General features: G+C 38.2%; 1 protein-coding gene across 3 annotated transcripts in view; it reads left to right on the forward strand.

Annotated features, from left to right (window-relative positions):
- The window catches only part of capn5b (calpain 5b), a 110883-nt gene extending 92460 nt beyond the window's left edge, over positions 1 to 18423 (forward strand). For 2 of the 3 annotated variants that reach the window (XM_042008980.1, XM_042008981.1), the window contains exons 12-13: positions 2338 to 2474; positions 5009 to 5572. In XM_042008980.1, the coding sequence (XP_041864914.1) occupies positions 2338 to 2474; positions 5009 to 5191 (320 nt within the window). In that variant the 3' untranslated portion in view covers positions 5192 to 5572. Of the gene's footprint in view, positions 1 to 2337; positions 2475 to 5008; positions 5573 to 18342 lie in introns of those variants that run through there. The other variant, XM_042008982.1, reaches the window with a different exon arrangement.
- Positions 18424 to 24745: the final 6322 nt, after the last annotated feature.

Consider the following 24745-nt stretch of genomic DNA (forward strand, 5'->3'; position numbering starts at 1 on the left):
AAAATCAATTATATATATATATATATATATATATATATATATATATATATATACAGTATATATATATATATATATGGTGCAACAGTGTGGTGCAGATCCAGCGCCTGCAGGAAGATTGCACGAAACCAGCTCATCATCATCACTAAAGCATTCTCTATTATTGAGGATAAGGATTGATCAAGTAAAGTTTCTTTAAAGAGCAAAACTCTTTTTATGAGTTGAGTGGTTCATTTGCTTCAGATGCCATGCAGATACAAAATCCACTCATAAAGGTATTCAGGTGAATTTCAGTCATGAGGAAGACAAAAGGAGCTTCCACAAAAGTTAAGAGATCATTTCTTCTCACCTGAGAGACCATGGGCATAAGCAGATTTGCAAAGAAAATGACTTTCCAAGAGACACCATGGGGATCATTAGAAGGAAGTTTAAATCAGCTGCAAACCTGTCCTGCTGTGAAACAAAGTCCAAAATTTCATGAAAAGCCCTGTTCAGTCTGGACAGCTAAGAGAAACCTCTGTCTGACTGTAAGACATCTACAGGATGACCTGATGAAGGCTGGGAGAAGTCTTCATCAGAAAATATAATATATAATATATATAATATAAGGACTTCATACTCCACTCAGTCACAAGGAACATCGAGCAGAAGAAGCCAGGAGGAGTTTAGAGTTTAGGGAGACTGCTCTGTGGACTGACGAATGCAAACTGTGTGGAAATATGGACCAGCGGTGACTAACGTGGAGGTGAATCATTCATGATGTGGGTCTGTTTTTCTGCATCAGGAACTGGTGGTCTTGGTTGTGTACCTGGGATCATGGATTCCCAGCGATACCAGCTCATTTTAAAAAGGAATGTTACGCCTTCTGTTGGCGATCAACAGACTTTCCAGCAAGACAAAGATCCCTTGGAGACAACGCAGTCACCAGGTTTACCCCTTACAACTCAGCTTGATCGCACTGATCTAGTCAGCAGTGACTCAGGAGGAATAGTAGTGCGTTACTGTTTGTGGTAAATTGTTATGGATAGCTTACCCTTTAGGTGATCTACGGAAGTTTTCCAGACATTTATATCCCGTCCAGGAGGTTTACAAGCCAGCCACTAAATGTGGTGTTTATTCAGAGACTCCATCTGGTAAATCCACAATGATCCATGATAACAGCATATATTTATCACATTTCCATCATAAAATGATCACTATCACTACTATGTTGCTAAGAGACCTCTATTTAGACCTGGAGATGATGATGAAGCCACTTCCTGTCAAACTTTCCACCAATCAGGGAGCTTAAATTGACGGTAATGTCCAATCAGGAGCAGCCAAAGATCAACAAGTGAGCAGAAAGTTCTATGTGTGTCTAAAAAGAAGAAAAATAATGCTCCTCTATGGCTGGAATAAAGCCAAGAAGATGTTTTTGATGAACGGTGGCACCAAAAAACAGCTGAGCTGGAGTTGGTTTTGTGAGGATAGCAGGTAAATAGTAGCAGAAATAACTGGAAATGAGGAAAAAGTGTAAATATGGAAATAGTTTCTGTTGTGTGTTTGATTCAAAAGCTTGAAATTCTGAGGGTTAAACCTGATAGGAAATCTCTGGTGGGATTAAAAGAAGGCAGCTGCAACACAGAAACCATCAAACATCACTGAGCTGGAGGTTCCTGCATGAGAAGAATGAGTCTGATTACGAGGTTAAGAAGCTTTTCAGCAGTCACTGAAACATTTGTAGAAGTTCTAAAAAAGTTCTAAAAAACGTTTTTCATTTGAACTTTAAACTTCTAATAACTCATTTAGTAATCAATAAATAGTTTTTGTTTGTCAATAAAGTTTTTTTGTATTTTGTGAGGTTATATGGTTGAGTATTTCTAATTTGAAACTGAATATGTTTATGAAAAAATTATTACCCTTGTGAATTCTGATATGCATTCTTGTGTATATTTTTTGGTTTGTTTGTTTTGTTAGATTGAGGTGCTGTTTCCCTTAGTGACCACAAGATGGCAGCAAAGTCAATTGTTTTTATATTCAGTGTTTAAAATATTGTGTTGTCACTGAGATGCAGCAATGGTTTTATAGAATATCACTTGTTTTGCTTATAATAGCTAATATAAAATAGAATAAATAATATACAATTATATCATTCTAATATATATATATATATATATATATATACATAAAACATTTATGTTGGTGCAGATATTGTTATGCGATTAAAATGTGATCAGTATATATATATATATATATATATATATATATATATATATATATATACTGATGTCACTTTGACCTGAAGGAAAGCTGAATGCTGCTTATTGATGTAAAGTTAAATTGAGTTTTTTCTCCTCACAGCTGCTGATCCCTACGTGATAATCGTCTGTGAAGGGGAGAGGGTTCGTTCACCAGTTCAAAAGGACACACGGTGCCCAAACTTTGACGTCAAAGGCTTGTTTTACCGCAAAAAGCCAAAAGAAGGCATCCATATCGAGGTGAGCCGTTGATCTGCACCCATTTTACTGCAGCACAGTAATTAACATCTGCATGGGTTTGTGATGGTGGTACTGAAATGCTGCAAGTTTTAGCTGTGGAATATCTTTGGGTCACCAGGACCACTAAATAGAGGCTTATTAATTAAGTTTGGTAAAAAAAAGTCAGGCTACTGTTTGCTGTTATAAAAAGGTTGTAAATCAGTAGAATGTATTGTTTCAGGAAAAGTGGTACCTGCTATTTCAATGATTTTCTGTGGGCAAATGACGGCAGAGGCTTCATATGCCTTCATACACTTCTTCTCACTTCCCATCACACAGAACTACAAGATTTGTTAGTGATTTGGTGAAAAATGCTTGACTGAATGAAAACAATTGTCCACTTGGACTCAGTGTCCCCCACCTCACTCGGGACATGGTTGAAGCTCTGCTGGAGGTGGGAGTTGAAACTCTTTCTGACAGGGGACTCCGCCAGATGTTCCTAGCAGACACTCACATTTGGGCCTGCTGGGCCTGACCAGCATCCTCCCACCATCTGAGCCAACTCACTACCAGTTGACAGCTCCGCCCCTCTCTTCACCAGTGTATCCAAGACATGCCGCCGCAAGTTTGATGATATCAGTCATTCAAACTGCGGCCTGATGTCAAGTGCACTGCTGCACATGTGGATGCTCTTATGCCTGAACATGGTGTTAATGGTATATGGCGCTTGTTTTTATATAGCGCTTTTCTAGTCATCTTGACCGCTCAAAGCGCGCATGGTACATTCACCCATTCTTGCACACACTCAAACAGCACTCCTATGGTTACATACTTGGTGCTTTTTTTGGCGCTAACACACACATTCATTCCCGGATAGACACATCGGGAGGCAACGTGGGGTTTAGTGTCTTGCCCATGAGCACTTCGACATAGATTCAGGGGAAGCCTTGAATCGAACCACCAACATATGGTGTTCATCATAGACAATCCATGACTAACACAGAAGTCCAGTAATAAAACACTGCTAGGATTCAGGTCAGAGGGGCAGTTCCTCCTAATCACGCTCCTCCACGTTTTACTGTCATTGTACAAACACCAAATCAAGTTATGGAAGAGGGTCCAGCCATTCTCTAAAACACTGGTTCCAGAGCCCAAGCCTGTACATCATGGTGAGTCCAACTATATCTAGCCAGAACCGCTCAACCTTGTGCACTAGCTCGGGCTTCTTCCCCAGCAGAGAGGTGAGGTCAGCTGCTGCCCAGCTTGCACTGCACCTGACCCCTACGGCCCTTCCTGCAGGTGGTGAGTCCACAGGAGGAGGGCCCTGGTGACCTGCATCCGGGTGAGGGGAACTTGGCTCCAATGTTTTTATGCATCATAGGGGTCTTTGAGCTGCACTTTGTCTGGTCCCTCCCCTAGAGACCCGTGTGCCATGGATTACCCTACCAGAGACATAAACCCCCCAACAACATTGTACCTAGGATCTTCAGGACGTGCAAACCTCTCCACCATGATAAGGTGGCGGCTCAGGGAGGGGCAGGTGTTAAATTTCTTTTTGTGTATGTCTTTTTTTGTCATTTTACAAAATAGAAAAAGTGTTGCTTTTGGTTTTTATTGTAATATAATATATATTTTTCTCAGTTTACAGATTTGATCATTTTCTGTATTTTGGGGTCCAATGTGGGAAAAAAAGTGGACTAAAGTGATCATACAGGCAAAGTTGTACTGAAAATAAAGATACTTAACATGGGTATGGTAGGCTTTTTTATGTTTGTATGTATGTATGTGTATAAAGGCAAAATTAAAAGTATTCAAACAAGGGAATGAGTCTCAGACTTCTCAGGGTTGATTAAACCCTGGATAACTAATAATACAGCAGAGTCCTTATAGTAAAAATAACGATTGATTATTGAATCATAAATGCTGTTTTTCCAGTCACATTTTGCTTCATTCAGTAAAACTCAAGCTCTTTCCCAATAAAATCTCCAGTCCTCATACACAATAACAGGATTATTTATAAATAAAAAAACAGAATGATTAATGTAATTAAGCTCTATGATTAATTCTTTTTCTAATAAATTAATTACTTAATATTTTCTCTCTGAACTAAAACAGAAGTTTGGTCCTTTCTGTAAGATGCGAGTATAAAACCAAAGAAGTGATTTATTGGTAATGGTAAAATGAAAAATATAATAATTTTATTCCAATGCTCCTCAAAAAACCATTGCTGTCATCTGAAAAGCAGGATCTGTCGCTCTGATGTGTGTTTATGTCACAGATCACACCTTTAATTATGTTATTATGCATCACATTTCCCTGTTTATCTCAGTTTCATTATAATACTTTTTCTACCTGAATTGCTCTTCATTCTTCCATGCAACTTTGCATGGAAGAATTCTTCTCTAATACTTGTTGCCTGCCTCAGAAACCTCTATATGTTTGTTGTTTATTTTCCCTCCTCTGGTTTCCCTCTCATCCTTACTGCTTTTTGTCTTTTCTCTCCTCTCTCTTCCTGCTTTATGCCATCTCCGTTGGATCTCTTGAGTGACATGCAGATTTACAACAAGAACATGATTGTGGACACCTTCCTGGGTCAGGTGACCTTGTTCAGCGACCCCAACGAGCGGCAGGAGCAGCACATGCTTCACCTCTGTGACAAGGGCAGCCGCCAGGACAACGACCTCCCGGGCACGCTCACTGTGCGCCTCATCACCTCCACCACGCTCACCAACATCTGAGGCCATCCTTGATGCGACTGAAACTTCTCATCTCTCAGCTGTAGTGGGAGCTCACTGTGTCTTTTTTCTGTCGCTTGCACTTACTTTACATCTCTTATTATTCCCCTTCTTTTTCATGCTTTGCTTCACTTTTTCACCTTAGTATTTAAATCTGCTTTGTTTTGTTTTTGAAGGCCTGCATCTATAGATATAAAAAGAAAGTGTTCATAAATGATAACGTGGGGAGAGAAATCTCTGACCACATTCCAGCCAAAACTGGCGATTAATTAGTCCGCTTCAGGAAGTTGAGCTGAAAGGAGGCTTCTCAACAGGATTTGTAGTCAGGATCGCCACGAGCGGCTGGAGAATAGGACAGTTTACGTTGGAAGATTTATTAAATCACTGCATTTTCTGTAAATTCAAACACATGTATGTACCCATACACATGAAGTATAACACATATGCAGACATTTCTGCTCTCTCCATGCATGTGCCAATGTTTCCAAGGGCTATGCATTGCCTTAAGGTTGAGTCGGTCTCTCCAGCTTGAGGAGATGGGGTGGGATTATGTTTAAAATGATCTGTGTTAGCTCCTTGAAGTCTACATTGCCGTCTGCTTTTTGTCTCATCTCTGTCTCCTCATCTTTCCTTCCTCCCACCCAGCTGGCCCTCTCAAACACCTCAAGTCTTCAGCAGTTTGCGGTGCTTTTGGAGAGCATGCAGCAATGTCTGTCACTTTTTACTGTCCACTTTACAGCTGAAAGGCAACAGCAGCTATTTCCTCCCCCTCTTCTTAAGAGCTTTTCTGTGTTCTGTGAGTGTGCTCGTGTTGGACGTCTTGCCTCCCATCTTCCATCTTTCCTTCTGTTTGAAACTTGCCCAAGATTCTTTGCCGCCGGTTGCTATGGACGATCTCTAAACTGCATGGCTTAAAGACAAGAAGCAAACTGCCTGTGCTCCACATCTCTCTAGTCGTAGCTTAGCAACCGGTGCTTCTAATAGTTCTACTCTTCCTCCTCTGATCTGACCCCCTTCTCCATGTACATACTTTCCCTGTCTGGAGGCGTGCAGGCGTTCACCCTCACATTAATCAAGTGCTTTATGGGACCAAAGACGAGCCAGGCCCTCCGCTCTCTTAGTCCCCCTTCAGACCATCCTGGCCTGGTCTAGCCCGAGCTACAAATCACCACCCCCTGTGCCGCATCTTCTCTTATTGGCGACACCACTGCCTGACGTATCCTCTGACGAGAGTCTTCTGGCTGATCCAAAAGACTTGCGCCACGTGACCCCGAAAAACAGCTTCTGCTGTTGGCACAGAACAGACATGAGTGTTTTTATGTGTGTGATAGTGAGATTGTGGTGTGTGCAGGGTGAATGACCATTTGTTAATCCATGTTGTACCTGGAGAAAAAAAAATCTGTGGAAAGGTGTGAATCAAAGGGAAAAAAGGGTCCTTTAAGGGAAAACACACCTTGCACTTTACATGATTTTGAGGTGTAAAAAGACCCTCAAGTACAGAAGAAAGGAGGGCTAGCAGAGGAGACGTCCCGCCAAACAACCTGTGCCATCGCCTTGGTCCTGGCTTTGCCTCCACAGCAGGAAAAACAGCATGGATGAACTGCTGATCTGAGATGTTTTTGCATATTGAACCACAAGTGGTACTATTTAGTCTATCTCTTATTAACCATGACAGTTCTTATGTAGATCATGTGACCACTCAATCTAACCATATTTTAGCACCTGGTGGGCTTTTTGTGACAGAAGCCCAAACAGAAATCACAACCTGTGTTTAGTTTTTTGTTTACTAAAAAGTGCAATCCAAGTTTTGTTTTTCTAAGTATGAGTTACAATGTTAGTTACTGTCCTCATCAAGACATTTCCTTTGAATGTAAGATGTTTGATTTCAGCACCTTTTCCAGTACTTGAACTGTCACACATGGCATTTAAGTGGTCACACGTATTTGTGTATAGCATCTTTATAAATGTGTCTTGCATGTGTTATTTTTCAATATGTTTACAGCCTTGTAGTGTACTGTTCAATTCTTACTATATATATTTATTCTTTCTATCTCAAGCGTCTTTGAAATGCTAGTTTTGAGGAGTCAGCATGTCGACACTAATGCACCTCAGTCAGCCTGATCATCATATCAAACAGTTTGAAACAGTTAGGTCTTGTATGCATTCATAATGCCTCTAGCACTTGTGAACATTAGCAGCAGCTGTCGGCTACTATTTAGGTGCTACTTATCTTTTCTGTGCTCTTTTGTTGTTCTTTAGTTTAACAGATAGTGAGCAAACTGCTAGTGTTTCAAACTGAGTGCCAAGCAGTGAATTATATTTGCAGACATCTAGGAAGTACAACAAACCCTCCCGCTCAAAGTATTTTTAAAGTTTCCTGGTGCAAGGCACTAAAGTCATATTGTTAATGTCTTCTACTGTCTCAGTACTGTATATATATGTTAAAAATCAGCTACCAGTGACCTGCTTGATGGATAAAAGGGAACATAGAGAGAAATAAGCAGTGCCAAAGGTATATGTGCCACATGGTTGTTGCAAATCTGGTTGCTGCAGTTGCAGGCATGTGGACTTATTCTTGAAAAACTGAACAAATTCTTGCAGGTTGACCTTCTCCTTCCTCTCTGCTGTGCTTCAGCTCTGCCTCCAAAGCTCCTCCATGCATAGGAGAGAGTCTGGTAGCCATTACAGTTGCATAAAAGGCAATATAGTTAACCTATATCTGCCCTTAAACAACATGTTAACGCAGCTCCACAATTTTAAAGCCTCACAAATAAGCCGTCGCATTGCCATGATTTTCATATCTATAAAAGTGTCAGCAAATATCACAAAAAGTTTTTTGTTTTTTTTTCAAGTTACCAAGTTCTGCTTGAACTGAAACTTTATTGCAGTCTTACACCATTTTGAACCTGCTGCAAGTCCATATTTATTTGCCTGTGTTATTGTTATTTTCTTTTTTAATTATTACCTAAATGTTGTGTTTGCAGCCTTCTGGATAAGCAACATTGTCTGGTCACAACTTTAAAAATGGGTTAAAAATTCAGTGGCATTGAGTTGTCTTGTCAGGATTCAGGAAATGCCTTCACATCCTCCATATTTTTTTTTATGTTCTAGTCATTACAAAGGGAGCTCCTGTAGGTATTTGTCATTTTAGAAAACAGGTTCAGCTCTTTGACCCAAATAAATTGAAAGCACAAATTGTGAAAGTAATTTGGGCATCCGGTTTGTGCATGTGGTCAGTTTTTTTTCTTTTGCAACTGAATGCATCACTCTCCACTCACTTGTTTCCCAGTGATGCCTTCCCACCAACCCATGAAGTAAACCAATATTTTGCAGATAAATTTTAATGACTCTGAATTGAAGCTGCATGTTGATGAGTAATCAGTGGACCGTATAGGAACTTGTTGACAACATCAGCATTACTTTTATCAAACTGAGCACAACACAAGGTCTTAAAACCAGGATATAGAAGCTGTTGAGCAGAACATTATATTACAGAATAATTACAATTTCTTGTGTCTGTACATGCTCGCAAAAAGAATTACTGCAGTGTCAGGGGCAAAATAATAACTATTCATTTAAGAAAGTTTTAGTTAATAACTTTACATGGTCCACTTATGAATGCCAGTTCTAGTTAAAAAGAAATAACCGAAATTAAGTATTTTTAATTCACATTTAGAGAAGAGGATGTAATTTCCAGATTATTTAGTGTATTTAACAATGCTTATTATTTGTCTCACAAGAATCTGTGAAAGAATAAACGTATTAATTCCATGGATGAATCTCTTTGCACTGACATTAATTTTGACAGCCCTAATAGAAATACCTAATTTATTTGATAAATGTAGACTGTAGCGATCTTTAGAAAATATTTGAGTGACATAAACTGATAGGGAAATAGGTTTCAATGTTTATTAATGAGTCAGCCTTAGGTCATATACAGTACACAATAAGCTGTGAAATTAAACCTTGCATTCTTTTAGTGATTATTCGGTGCAACACTTTGAAATCCAGCTTAATGTTCCCCAAAAAGTTTTCTTGTCTCATCATTTATGAGAAATTATGTGCAAAAAATATGCATCAGAATGTGTGACTTTATTGGACTGGAGTTGCTATGACTTCTCTTAAATTAGGTCCTTAGTATTATTTAATAAGTAACAGATTAATTAAAATAGTTTATTTCCTCAATGAACAATAGGGAAAAAAGCTCAGCCATCTTTGAGATCCTGCTTTCAGGAAGATTTTGACCATTTTTGAGTTTATTATTGTGTTTTACAGCAAATTTTTAGCACAATGATCTCTTGCATTCTAAATTTTATGCCAAATGTTTTATGAAAAATTAAATTTTTAACACCTACAGTATCTTCTCCACATTTTAAATTTACATATCAGAATATACATTTTTTTTTACCCCTGTTTTCTGTGTGTGATTTTCATTACAATAGGCTAAAATTAGCTACGCTAGCATTTGTTTCTTTCAGCAGCCAAATTATTTTCTAAGTTGGTGGGGAAAAGCTTTCCTTTATGAAACACAAATCTATTTGAGATTTCTTTTAGCCAACAGTGGCTCCTTTAATTTTTTAGTGAATAAAGTTAAAGCAGATTTCTTTTAGCTGACATTGGGTATCTTTAGCTAAGCTGTGACTAATCTAACAGTTATGACAATAGCACCTTTCAAGTTAGTGTGAACTGGTGTTCATGAATGTACATAATTTTGTGTTGACAATGTAAGCTTTCCTGAAGTTGCCACAGATTTTATATTTATTTTCTCTTGAGGTGATGTTAGTATGGATCTGTGTAACTATGTTAGGCTAGCAGCTATATTTTGTTATTTCATCTCTCCATTCTGTTTTAACAGAAATATAGTAACTAATACACAACCTGACAGGTTTAACATATTTGGGCTTAATTGTGTCATCCAAAACATCACAGAAATCTTAAAAGTTAGCAGCCAAAATAATTCGGTCAAGCTCACTCTGAAATGTTTTAAGGAGTTCCTTTTTAGGTTTCTACTCATGCCACAGCAGTGCCAAAAAATCCAAGACCCTTTTGTAATGAGGTGCATTGTGGTTGATGTAGTGTGTGAGTTGGAAAGATGTTTGCTGTGTAAATGCTGGACAAATGTTTTGCTTTTCACGATGTCCTTGTGTTTTTCATCAAGTGATTTTTATTGGGTTGTTATATTACTCTTTGTAAATGATGCACAGTGTGAACCTTTGCCAAAAGTGTTACGACTTTCACTGTTAAGAAACAAACACAGACACATTCAGAAACACATGCATACACAAACACTCCAGCTACCGAACTAACCAGGACTGGTTGGAGTGTCTAAACCGTTTTATATATGCTGAGCTTTTCTGTCTTCTGTATATTTCTGCATGTAAATGCCAAAGCAGGTTTGAATAACTCGGTACCATTCAAGTGAAGCTGAACTTCTCACAACAGTCATATGAATCCAAAAACAGCAGTGCATGTAGCAAAATGCAAAATGCTTTGAAATATGCTCGCACCATTTTAAATCACTAAAGATATGTTTTGGGTTCCCATCAAGTGTTCAGTCATCACTCATTATTGCTACTTTGATAAACATACTGTGTGAAAAAAAGGCTCATGTTGCACACTTGCATGCATTAAAACAATATCCAGTTTTCACATTTTTTGTACTCAGTAACCTGCACTATACAGTATGTATATAAAAGTAGCAGCAACTAAAATGATTAGTTGTGGTATCCATATTTTGATGAACGTTTATGATTTTAGGAGTAAACAGTTTTTTTTCTCCATCCTCCCTTGTAATGAACAAGAACATTTAGAGGAATCAGCTGAAATATTCACCTTTGACCTCCTCCCACAGTGACTTATCTACATTTTAAGACTATGATATTTTTATAATTGCAGCAGTTTGCTAATGCTACAGGTTCCTAGAGATTCTTAGAAAATAAATAGTGTAGATGGTGTTATCTGCAACACTTAAAGATTCATTTGGGGAAATAAGTCAATACATTTAAGAGTGAGATGAGAAGATTGACATAACTCAGACAGATTCTTGTGTGTCAAGGGATTCAGTATTCCTAAACTGATGCTACAGATGTCACTCCATGGCATCGATTAGATAATCATTAGTCCTCCTGGAGTGTTCAGTCCAGACTAACAGATTTCTGGTGGGGAAATGGCCCATTACCATAAAACGTATTAAATCCAAACTGCTGAACTGTGCCAGATTATTACTCTTTGGCACCCCCGAACAAAGGCTAATCCAGCATCGTCTTTGCCCTGTCTCTTCTCTAAGATCTCTCCAGCCAGTGAAAGTCAGTCTGTCTGTTCTTATCTTTTGCTCTGTAACTTTTATTTCCTCTCTTCCTCTGATAATGTCCTCTTGGGATTTTTTTGCTTTATCAGTCATGGTGTGCATCCAAATTGACCAGTGTGTTGATATCCAGTTGCTGGCAGGTGATGTAAAGCGAAACATAGCTGTTAGGTGATGCTCGGGGCTGGGAAAAAAAAGTATTGAAGTGCAGTTTCTCAGCCTCAGGATGCTGCAGGGCAACGTCGGCTCCAGGAATGCACATAATAAATGTTGCTGTGCCATCAAAACAAGCCAGAAACAAAGAGTTTTAAGGACAGAAAGTTATGTGGTGTTGCTTTAGGTAGTTAAGTGTTGAGGAGAGGGCTACAAGGCCTGCAGCAAGCAAGAGATTGAGCGAGACTGATCTTTGTCATTACTGTACATATTTGTATGAAAGTAATTGATCCAGCTCAGTTCAATTCACCAGACAGCAAAAATGTGGACGCTGCTGTTCAATCGGTTTGTCCTGAACCGTGGTAATTATAGTGGCCACAGGGAGTGAGCTTCTTCAATTTCCCACCAATTTCTTTTTTTCCTGAAATGATTTTGTGATAGTTATCTTTTTCTACCTGTTACAGAAGGCGAGACATCACCTCAGATAGGAACAAGTTAAGTTACTGTGGCCAGGGTTTAAGTGCTGTGGTAACTTAGGATAAAGACAATGTGGTAAAATAAGCTCCGCTCTGTTGGTTTGGAAAGTCAGATAAGCTAACCCGATGCACAGACTTGCTGCACTGAACCATCAGGACAGATGTTTTTAGGAACTGTTTGGTACTAGTGATTGGATTACACCTTTATCTTCAATCTCAGAAACGGTGGAAAAAGATGGTAGCTAAAATTCTTGCCAAAGTCAGTTTGCAGAAGAGCAAATGCACCTTTTCTGCTGCGACAAGCCTTCTGAGTTGTTCGGTTCACATATAACTGGTGTTGCATGAGCATCTTTAGCTAAGACTCACCTGTCGCTGCCAGCAGAGGTTGCTGATTTATTCATCCTACTGTGTTTTAGTCTCACATCGCTAGAAAGAAGTATGCAGGATGCACTCTCTTGGAGTTTGTTTACAGCTTCTTTGTTATTTGGATTTCAGAAAAGGATGCAGATAACTTCTGATATTACAAATTTCAGATTAGCCAGCAAGTGCTTTACGAACTGCGAATCCAGCTTTGACCCTAGATTTGATTTAGGAAACCTAAAGGAAAATGGAGAATTGAGGCAACTACTCATAAGGACAAATGACTCATTTGCGGAATTAATTCTTCTGGTTGACGATGCCTTTAGCTTCTTAAATTCTGGCAGATGGAAGTTTAACTAAAGTTTTAAACCAGCTCAGACAATTCACACATCATATGGTGGAAGCAGGAATAAAGCAGACTGACTGACACTGAAAATATGTACAATTTAAAGTTTTCATTCCCCATTTCCCACCAGAAAGACTGCTTTGGTGCCAGTTTTAAAGCCTCATCAAGCTGCATATGCCTGCATGTGTTTAGATAGACTGGGCTTCCAGGAGAGTGCATCTAGTGTTATGTTCTTCAACTGACTGCATCACATAGACTGTATACAAATCAAAACGCTGACATTTTTATCTGAGATGAAGTCTTGTCCACTCAAGGAATGAGCTTGTGATTCTTCTTGTACTTTTCTGCCAGTGTTTATCAACTGCAGACTGGAATACCTACTGCATGGTGACTCTTCTAGAAGATGCTACCATCTTTATAACAAGTATCTTTTATCAGTATTTTATAAGCTTGTTGATTTTATATATCCAGTTTACCTTCCCGACCGGTATGTTTACTGATAGCTAGGTATCAGAGAGCTGTGCTGTACGTTCTGTACTGTGTGCTTGTCAGTGTGAGCTTTACTTTTTCTTTTTTAATGCGTGTTCATTTGGTTCTCGGTTACACTGTGGTTATTTTATAGCTACAATCTGAAATGATTCATTTTCTTTTGTATTTAATGTCAACTTGTGGCATGACTTTGAAATAAAACTGGAAAAGCTTGTCTGGGTTTGTGGTCATTGAGCGACAGCTGGTTTACAGTACCTCCATTTCAGTCAGTATTCTATATTTGTTTTCTGAGAATTTTGGGAATTAGAACAAAACTATTTGAATTATTCTGTGTTTAAATACAATTAATGTAAGCCATGCTGCTGGGTGGCTGTAGTCATCCACTAGGGCTGCAACTAATGACTATTCTGATGGTCGATTAGTCACCGACTATTAAAACGACTAGTCGACCAATCGGATTATGTATCTCATGATTATTATGACTCCATGCTGAGGTGTTCTTGGGCAGGACACTGAACCCCACGTTGCCTCCCGATGTGTCTATCAGGGTATTAATGTGTGTGTGAATGGGTGAATGTGACATGTAGTGTAAAGTGCTTTGAGTAGTCAATATGACTGGAAAAGTGCATATACAGTACAATCCATTTACCATTTTAGAGTTGTAGGAGAAATGACTCTCAGATGCATCCCAAAGCAGACAGTGTTTAACCCCTTAATTTGTGTGCAGGCCAGTTTTAACCCAGTTAAATAAACTGGCCTTTGTTCAGTTATAGCAAACAACGAAGGATTGCCGTGGTGGTAGAAACAACCATGTAGGACTGACCTGTTAATATTCAGTTTAGGTTTTATTTCATTCATTCTTCCGACAAAACACACAAGAGAAAAAAAGATCATCCAAATACAAAAATGAAAAGGAGCAGAAAGAAGAAAAATCTTAATGAACTTCATCTTCAGAATATTAATTTTGGAGATATTTTTAAGTGTATTTATTCAAAATGAAAAAATAAGGAGTAAAAGGGTTTTCTTATGCTGCGTCTGTACTGGATGTCAGTAATAAACTACTTGTTGTTTCTTGTATCGTTTCTATTAAACAAACCCTTAACGTTCACTGTGTTTTGCAAGCTTGTCAGTCTGTGACAGTATCACACCTGTTCTACTGCTGCTTCACACAAATATCTAATCAGCCAATCGCAGGGCAATAAATCATAACATCTAGTCATGTAGACATGGTGAAGACGACTTGCTGAAGTTCAAACTGAGCATCAGATTGGGGAAGAAAGAGGATTTGAACGTGATTTTCACACACAACCATCTCTAGGGTTTACAGAGAATGGTCTGAAGAAGAGAAAATATCCAGTGAGCAGCAGTTGTCTGGACCAGAATGTCTGGTTGATGTCAGAGGTTAGAAGAGAATGGGCAGACTGGTTGAAGATGATAGAAAGCCAACAAGAAGTCAAATAAGCACTGGTTTCAACCAAGGTCTGCAGAACAGAATCTCTGAACACAGAACACGTCCAGCCTTGAAGCAGATGGGCTACAGCAGCAGAAGACCACACCGGGTGCCTCCTGTCAGCTAAGAACAGGAAACTGAGGCTACAATTCACACAGACTCACCAACACTGGACAATAAAAGATGGAGAAACGTTGCTGGTCTGATGAGTCTCCATTTCAGCTCCACATTCAGATGCTAGGCTCAGAAGTTGGTGGAAACATCATGAAAACATGGATCCATCCTGCCTTGGATCAATGCTCTAGGGTGGGCAGCAACTGTGTGATGGTATCATGTCAATATGGAGGAAAATCTTTGGGAAATGTTTCCAACACTTTGTCTTCCAGAAGTCAGTCAATCTGAAGAAAGTGGGCTTTTAGTGATTGTGGTGGTCTTAAGAAGCCTGTGTCAGATGCAGGAAAAACCGAGGTACATTAACAGCTGGTGCAAGATTAAGACGGATTTGTTTTTAAACTGCAAATCTTGCAGAGCTGGCATTACCAAAATACATCATTGGAATAGCTTTAGAAGATGATAGGTCATCTCTAACCTGTGAAAAGTACAATGACAATATATTCGCTAGTGTTACTGTGCAAAGTTTTACTGATGGTGACCTTCCTTCCTCACCCACCTTTAACCCATGAAGACATGATACAAAATATTTTGATAGTTTGATTAATTAATTTTAGGTTCTTGGCAAGTACGGTGACATTTCCACAGTTTTCATCTACAGAACAAATATTTTCCATATGTTTCTGTAAACTGACCCTTTGAAAATTCATAATGCAGCAACATGAAAATCATGACCCGGGTCACCTTCTTCCCCACCTCCCAGCTGGTCTTTGTATCTGCCACTGACAGGCTCCACCTCCCAGCTAATCTGGATCAGCAGCCATGAATGAGACCCAGCAAGAGAGTCTAGAGAGTCCTGTCACTGGCCCAGACGCCAAACTGTAACTGGGCTACAACACCCAACCACCTGCCAAAGCCTCTACAGAAGTGAAATCTGTGGAAATGATCTGAACAGACAGCAGGGGACAGACACCTAAATCCCGCCATTCTTCAGCTTTGTTTGATCTTTACTCAACCATCACTGTCAACTCTGGGACATTTAACACAAGACACCACATCAGACGAGACGGAAAATAGGAGAGGAACCTTTACAGTGTGTTGTCAGGTAAGTGTAGATATACATGGGTCAGGGCTGAGGACTTCTTAGCCTGTAGTCCGGCCACAGTGCGCCTGCTCTGCCGTTGCTTTAGGCTAAAGCCTCTTATTGCTCATTTCGTCCCGTGCCAGCACTTAGGCAGCTATTATGTTCCCTTCAAGAAACCAGATGGTTATAAACTTTGTTGTATCAAATCAGACCAACCTTTTTATTCACTAAAGCCTTCTGCCAATTATTCTTTATAATGTGCAGATCAGGACTTTAAAGGCTCCACAGGCCAACCACCCAACAATCAGCAGGTTAAACTACAGTTTCTTGTCAAGTATAAAGTCTTACACAAGAAATAAAATGAATGTACGTGCTAAAAAGTCTTTCATGTATTTTCTAATCCCTGACTTTTCCTGCACAATGTTGGTTGTGCAACAACACATTCGAGCCTCATTGCTGCTGCTGAACTCAGCTTTAGATAAAACTCTTCTTCAACGCAGAGGCTTTCTGAGCTGAAAGGTTTTACATTGTTATTTAGGTCCTGCTGGAAGGTCTGTCTATAGGACGGTAAAATCACAAATAATTATTCCTGAAGTCACAGAAAATATCAGGTTTAAGCTTCTGAAGTGTACAGATGCTAAAGGTTTGTCTAGATTTGTTGTTTAACTGCTGATTTCTGAGGTACAGGCACAGAAAAATAATTATTTGTTTTTCTTCAAGTGTTGCTGAAGTCTCCACAGTCTGCTCAGTAAAGATATTTTATCAAACAGAAATAACCTGAACCCCACCACTTCTGACCTTTCAAAACAATTATTACTTTTTATTTAATATAGTTATTTTGTTTTAATTTACTATTATTTTTGTTTAGATTTTTATAATTTATTAGTATTTGTTATTGTTATTTAGTATTTAATTGTGTTTTTTATTCTCTTTTTTCCTGTATTTATTTATTTGTTTATTATATAATTGTAAATAAATTTAGGCTTTATGGGGTTAATGGCATATTTAAAAATTACATCACTGAGGACTTGTACCAGCATATTTGTTTGCTATTGTGGAAGTAATTGACTGGGAAAGTTCCATGGTGACCATATTTACATGCCGTGTCCAATCTTAAATAAAACATGTTAACAACTTTTGTGTTAAATAAATAAAATAAATAAAATGAGCTCATTTTTAGATGAGACAGGCTCCTACTGAACTCTGTTTATAAAGGATGTAAACTTTAGTTAGGAGGATATCTTTTTATTAGGAAACACATTTTATATTATTTACATTTATACAGCAACCGTGCTGTTGATGGATACAGATCAGTTTCAGCTGCATTAACCTGTTGGTACCAGATGTCCCGTGTGCAGGACATGATGTCATTTCACAAATAAGTTTGTATTTTACTCAGTCTCCCTTCCAAGTCCACGTTATACACCATTGGAAAGCTAAGATTCCTGATATGTGAATGATGTAGGCAACAATCACAGATTCAAAAGTATTTATACAAGTTACCTTTAAAGCCATACGGTGCTCCAGTAGAAGATGATGCTACTAGTCCTGTTAGATCAGCAAGGGTCCAGTAAAAGTTATCCAGTAACATAGTTGGTTCACAACATGTCTTATTTCCATTAAAAAAAGAAAACTTTTAGGTAAAATTTGCAGTATTTTAAAGGGTTAAACTACGTGTGGTCTGGAAACCGCACAGATATCATAGCATGTTTGTTATATTTGAATAAATACAAGATAAATATTCTTCGTATGGTTAGTTAAAGCAGGTCATTTTCTTAAACTCTCCTTAGGGTTACATATTGTCACTGCTGAGGCCTTGTATGTTATTTGTTGTTTGACCCAGCCTTTGTGAAACTGGCTGCAATTTGATGAACTATGACTCTTACACTTACAATTTCTCCACAGAATGAAAACAAGTCAGCAAAGATAAAATGTTTGAGAGGGAAGAAGTGGCTGAACTGATAATATCTAAGTCTTAACATCAACTCTGTCAGAATCTGATAAAATGTGAAAAAATATTTCTTAATTTCCTCATTTCACAAATTCTTTAAGCTGAGAAACGATGTGTTAAGACATTTTTAAGTGTGTAAAACTTGAATTTTGATATAAAAACAGTGCCCTCTTATGTAAATAATGCATTTAATGCACCTTACAGCAGCGTTTACTGGACAAATGACCAGTCCAGATGTAGAGCATGTTGCCTCCTCAGAGATCATGTAAAGCCCAAAGAACTGAGCCGGGGCTTTATTTTTGCTAAAATGAATTGTTTCATGTGTCACCGCTTCTTTTATATGGTGCAAGTATGGAATCTTAGAAATAATTGCTGTTTCAAAATGAAGGCGTTTCCTCCAGTTGCTCTATATTTCTTCTGTGTTTTGCAGACGCTAAGCTACAGAGCTCATGGAAGTGAGATTTCTAAAGGGATGTTTCACACCCTTGTGTGCCTGCACCTCTGAATCCCGGCCATGTGAGTCACCAGTGATATGTGTGTGCACATGTTTGAATAACATTTCAGACCACACACACACAGATTAGCTGCCGGGGCATTAGCAAGCTGTTGTGAAAATCTCCGGCTGGGTTGACTCGGGGTCTCATGAGCTGTAGTGATGAAGCATTTGTGATGTTTTCATCTTACGTTTTCTGTGTTGTGTGTAGGTTTATTCCCAACATAACTGTTGATTTGATGAGCACTCAGAGAAGTAGAATTCTGTCAGAGAAAGCAGGCGGAGAAGTGATGAGGAGACCGATAAGAACAAAGAAATTAGAGCTGGAAATTAGAGCAGAGTTAGCATAATGCGCTCGCTGGTGAACAACAAATCCAGGAAGTATTCTAACATATAACAGTTTTTATCCTCAGTCGATGTGGAGCTTTCATCTTGTTTTTGGCTTGCTGTTCTCCCTTTAGCACAAAGTCTGGCGTCACAATAACTGGTAGTGATAAGAAATCAGATCTTTTGGCTCACAAACGGCTCTTTGTTCAGTATCACTTCTATTTTAACTTTAAGTATTATGCATGGGTTGGATGTTGGTAAGCAATCTTTTATTTATTTATTTTTTTAATATAAAAAATAGATGTCATTTGAAATTGTAATCAAACCTTCAAATGAACAACTGAATTCAGAACCACAAACAAATAAATAAATGCTGAAGTCTGAACATTACGACACTTTGGGTTGACTAATTTCACTAATTTCTTCGCTTTTTCCTCTCGAACTTGTAATTAAACCCCATAAATGCCTGAATTTATTTAAAATATATAAAAACAAAACAAATACAGCTAAAAAAGAAAAATACTGAAATAAAATAGAATATAATTAGATGTTGAATAAATTAATAATGATAAATAAATACATAAATAATAGTAAATAAATGCAAATAAATAAAATAATTAGATTAAGTAAAAAATGCTGGTCAGAAGTTAGCAACAGCAGTTGTGAAGGGGTTAAATCTGACTCGCATCTTTATCTTGGTTACTGTGTAATTGACCTGTACCACTGCACACCCCGTCTTCTAAGAGTCTGCCCCCTTCCTTTTTTCACTTAAAATAAGCCCCACCCCTTCTAGAGATTGCACTGTTAAATGGGAGTCAGCTCTTTTTGTTCTCTACAAAGAGGGCTGGCTCTTAGAACCGACTCTCTTAGAACCAACTCATCGATGAACAACACATTACCAATTTACCTTTTATTTCAGGGACCACATATGTAACTATTTGATCTAAAGTGAGCCAGGCCAGTAATAACAGCATAATAAGCCTAACCCTTACCTATGAAAACTAAGAACTTAACATTTTCCCCTTTGTTTTAGTGAAAAGAATTTCATCATCAGATGTTTACATTTAATGAACTATTCTTTTAGAAAACATGATAAACATCCTGAAATTTCTGGAGAAAACCATTTAATAACAGGTACCTGGAAGTAAAAAATTTCACATCATGATTAGAGCAACTTTTTTAAGGTCTGGAAGTTATTTTAAATGTACATATGTGTGCATTTCCATTTGTGTTCATTTCTATACATGTTCATTTCAACATCTCTCAGGATCTGTCCTCTCGTGGTTCATGTCCTACCTCAAAGGAAGATCCTTCAGAGTATCTTGGTGAGGAGGAGCTTCCAGATCACATGGGCTGACAACAGGGGTGCCTCAGGGCTTGGTGCTTGGCCCTCTTCTCTTTTCACTATACACCTCCTCAGTCAGTGCAGTCATGAGCTCTCATGGCTTCTCTTACCACTGCTATGCAGATGACACTCAGCTTTTCCTTTCTTTCCCACCTGACGACACAACCGTCTCAATGCAAAAATCAACATGCCTTGCTGATATCGCCGCATCAACTTAGCTTAACTCTTCAACTCATTGGAATGAATTAGAAAGATTTGTCCAGCTCTTTGGCACAACTCAGCACTGAATAAACTTCGTGCATTTACGCCCAAGATGATATTGTGTGTTGAAATCGTGATCTCGTATTTAAACAAAGTACTATTATAGAAGAAAAAAAAAAGCACTGCCTCTAGCACTACATGACGACACCTGGTCCAACTGGACTCACAGCATTTGGTCTACCACTTAATTATGAAGTCCCCTCCTGTTTGAATTCTTGCTTGTGTTGTTCTTCTCTCAAATGTAAGTCGCTTTGGAGAAAAGCGTCTGCTAAATGACTGTAGAATGAGTGTAATAAACCTGACCAACTGAACTGACTCATCTCATCATACAAAGTGAAGTCAGATTTATTAAGTAAGAAAGATATTAAAGATAGAATAGTTTTCTCATGTATCCCCTGTAGTCTCTCCAAGTGCCCCAGGGGGGATGTGTACCCCGTTAGAGAAACACTGAGCTAAAGACCCAACACCCAAGAAGGTGCAACTTTTGGAACTGTTAGACAAAAGAAACATTAAAAAAGTTAAAAGTGAAACCTAGAAGTTAAAGCTGTTCTGTAAACTTATCATAGTTTCTGTACAGCTCATGTTGAGCCATCCCTACAGTCTCATGGCTGTTTCTTCTCTTTATGGACACCTGTTGTACAGGAAGAAAACTGCATGAGGCAAAATACCTGAAACATCGATTATGGGCCTGCATTGACGTCACAATTCTCTCGCAGTGATCAATACATTTTAGGTTGTTTTGTCCAAACACCTCAACAATTTCTGAATTAATTATGAATTAACTTTGGTTTCTTCCAGACAATGAGCTTTGTGTTTGCATTTCTAAGGAAATCATTTTATAACATAACCTGTTTTGCCACTCTGTCAATAAGCCTTTTGATATATTAAAATCCAATATATAAACCATGTAAAGCAAAAAATACAGCATCATGTGGAAGATTCTGGAAAGAGAGTAGCTTTTACAACTGCATCAACAAAAAATCACTGAGCCGAAATCTAGACTGTACTGTAGACCCGTCTAGCCCTGACTTGTCAATTCTAATTTTCCATAACTTTATACTCATTATTAAAACATTCTGGTTGAGCTTTCTTTGTCTCATTAGGGCTAGGTTAAAAAAACTGATTAATCTATTTTAATTGATTCAAATTAAATAAATCTAATATCAATTCATATAACTCGGAGATCGATTGTTTTAAATATCCTCGTTTCCGGTAATGTGACCCTACTCTTGCGTGACTCACTGAGGCTCAGCGAGATCTTAGCATACATACATACAACTGGTTTCCTGTTCTTCATCTGTCCGAAATCGGCTTCTCTTGCCGAGATGATGTCACATTCAAGTGATTTTATTCACCAGTCTAGATTACATCCATCTATAAAGTCTTTTGCTGCATATTACCGTTCACATTAGCAACTAACTAAGACTGCGGCACTTATATTAGCGGCTAATGCTAACAGCCACCATCACACACGTAGTTTAAAATAAATCTGATGTGGTCATTTAAAGTCACATTTCTTCCAGAGCAGGTTAACACTTTGTCCTTTTATCAAACAGTAAACATTCTGATGCTCCTTGTCTGATTTACATGACGGGACGTCATAGATGTTCTCTGTCCACGGTACACAGACATGTGCACGCCCACACACACACACACACACACACACACATGCATGCATGCACACACAGGTTTCTGTCAGTCGGAAAACAGGCCAACCAGCTGAAAATTAGACAAAAATATGAGCGTTTTCTAGATTTTCTCAGGCAGGTGGCGATGGAAGCATCTCATTCCAGTGAGGAGCAGACGTAGTATTTCTCCTGCTCCGGTGTTACGCCGATAGCGTCATGGTCACCATGGCAACGCGTACAGCTGAACAAGGTAAAGCTACATCATTGAAGGAATTTCTGAGTCGTATTACGGGTTTAAATGGATACAATATTCTTTGTAGGTTTTATTAACATCAACACGTTATCTGAGATCTGAACTTTAAGAATATTTAGAATGACTCCAGTGAATGAATCTGGTTCATCAGGACATTTAAAATGCTTCACTTGTTTTCTGTTCTGTGGGGATTTTCTTATTTATTTATTTATTTTATTTATTTATTTCCATCACAGCATTTCTGGCTCTGAATCTGGGGAAACAATGTATTGTTTTGGTAATTCAGAAATAAATGTAGATGCGTCAGATCAGATTATTACAGTGTTCTGATTACTCCCAGATAACTGACTTTGATTGTCAAGTAAATGCACTCAATGTTTTATTTTAAAAAAATATATCTGAGAATGTCTTTAATATTCAAGAAAATAGGTGGTGTTACATGATTAGCTCTAAATTAATCGATATCGAATCAAATCGGATTTAATCGAAATAAAATCAAAATAGGCTGTTGTGAATCAAGTCGAATTGATGTAGGAAATTAGTGACGATACCCAGCCCTCGTCCTCATAGTTTAAAAGAAATTCACTCGATCTGCACCAAACATCTTTTTCTGCACTTCGTCACTAGGTTTCAGGAAATTTGTCCAGGTAATATTTGTCTCTATTTGGTAATATATCTCATAAAACAGTCAAGCACCGTTTTAGAGGAGCTACAGTCAATTCTACCATATTTATCTGTTACTGCTTTGTACATCGATCAGTCTCAGCATTTAAACCACTGACAGGTAAAGCAACATCGCTCATGTTCCGATATGCTCTGAGGTAATCCTCATCATGGCATACCCCCACATATGTGGCAGCAGCACTTCCCAGACTTGGGAAAAAGAGGGAACTCCTCAAATGCCGATGTGGAAGGCCAGTTTCACAAATAATCGATCCCACATCCTGCAGGACCCAAATCATCTGTAACGTCCCAATATGAGAGAACTCAGAGACACCCTCAGATGTACTTTGTCCTCTCCTGATTGGTCAGAGCAGCATGAGGATAACCATCAGTATTAGGCACAGTGTCACACTTTGGAGACAAGAACTAACTGTGGTAATATAGACGTTCAGGCATGGGTGTTGGAATTGGGTAGGAACAGTAGAGATGACCCTACCAATAGCTGTCTAGCAACTCCTGAGTTGCTTCTATCATTTTCTGTAGCACAAACAGCTGAGAGATCGGTGCACTTCATCGGTAACATCACTACCATGAGTCTCATTTTACCTGATATGATTGGCTCTGTGATTTTGTTTCTTGCTAGTGTGATTGGTTGTTCCTGCTGTCACGTGCTCTGTTGAAAGAGCTAGCATTTCTGGCTAGCGATAGCTAGCATCAAAGAGCGGGGCTAACGGTGGCTGGATAACAGAACTTCAGGAGTAAAGAAAAGACAGGAGGACATAAAAGTTTATGTTAGAACGAAATTATTACAACTGCTATTCATAATGGTGACGATAACAGCCACTAAGCTGAACACCTGTTTCCTTAGCATGCATCAATGTAGAATCAAAGCTAACATTAACTATTCCTTTTATGTCACAAACATATCTGTGCAATTACAGTAAGTCAAAATGAGTCACATATAGATTTATTTTTCAGAATTATCACAACTATCAGGATTATTACATATTGCGTAACGAGGGTTTATCACTGTGTTTGCTATTATATGTTTTAATTAGCACATTTTCCTTCAAGGTTCTATTAAGTTGATGAATTTAAGTCATGGATTTTTGTTCTGTATAGTTAAAGTACATTTTTGTTATGTTGATGATTGCACAGCAGTCCAAACAGCTTTGCCATCTGAACATTACTGATGTGAAACAAATATACACCTAGATGTCTGCAACTTATCAAATTATAGAAATTATTAAGTAAATTAATTATAATTCAGTTCAGCAAAAAAAAACAAAAAAAAAAAACAAACAAACAAAAAAAAAAACATATTGTTAATCCCTGAGTGGAATATTTTACTGTCTTATCCACTTCTGATAATAAACGTCTTCCAGGGCCCTCTGTGGGACACTTTTATATCCAAACAAACATGAAAATCAAGCCTACACCCTTGGGTTCAGGCTTCTGTGTGCTACTGCTAAAGACTTTAATGTTTTACAGTAAATTTGTTTGGGTTATAATTTGTAAAACACGGCTAAACAGTCAAAGATTGCCCAGATCTACAGGTGCCCATTTGGGACAGTGGCCAGATTGGCACCCTGTGGTTGTGGATAAGAGGCTCTGTCTTGGCATAAGCTCAGCTTTCTGTGACTGGCTCCATATGGATGACTGAATTTTGGCTTTAAAATATTTACTTCCTCAGATAAAAATATTTGTTGTTTCTTTTTCTCTTTTTTTCTTTCCTTTTTACAAAAAATAATCTCATTTTATCTTAATATTTATTGCTGAATCTTTTCATTAGAAATTTGTCACAGTCTCCTTAATGTTAATCTACTTATAGCACGACTAATGGGTCATTAATACATGTAGCTC

The sequence above is a fragment of the Melanotaenia boesemani genome, chromosome 15 (assembly GCF_017639745.1).
Source record: "Melanotaenia boesemani isolate fMelBoe1 chromosome 15, fMelBoe1.pri, whole genome shotgun sequence".
In the NCBI taxonomy this organism is placed as follows: Eukaryota; Metazoa; Chordata; class Actinopteri; order Atheriniformes; family Melanotaeniidae; genus Melanotaenia; species Melanotaenia boesemani.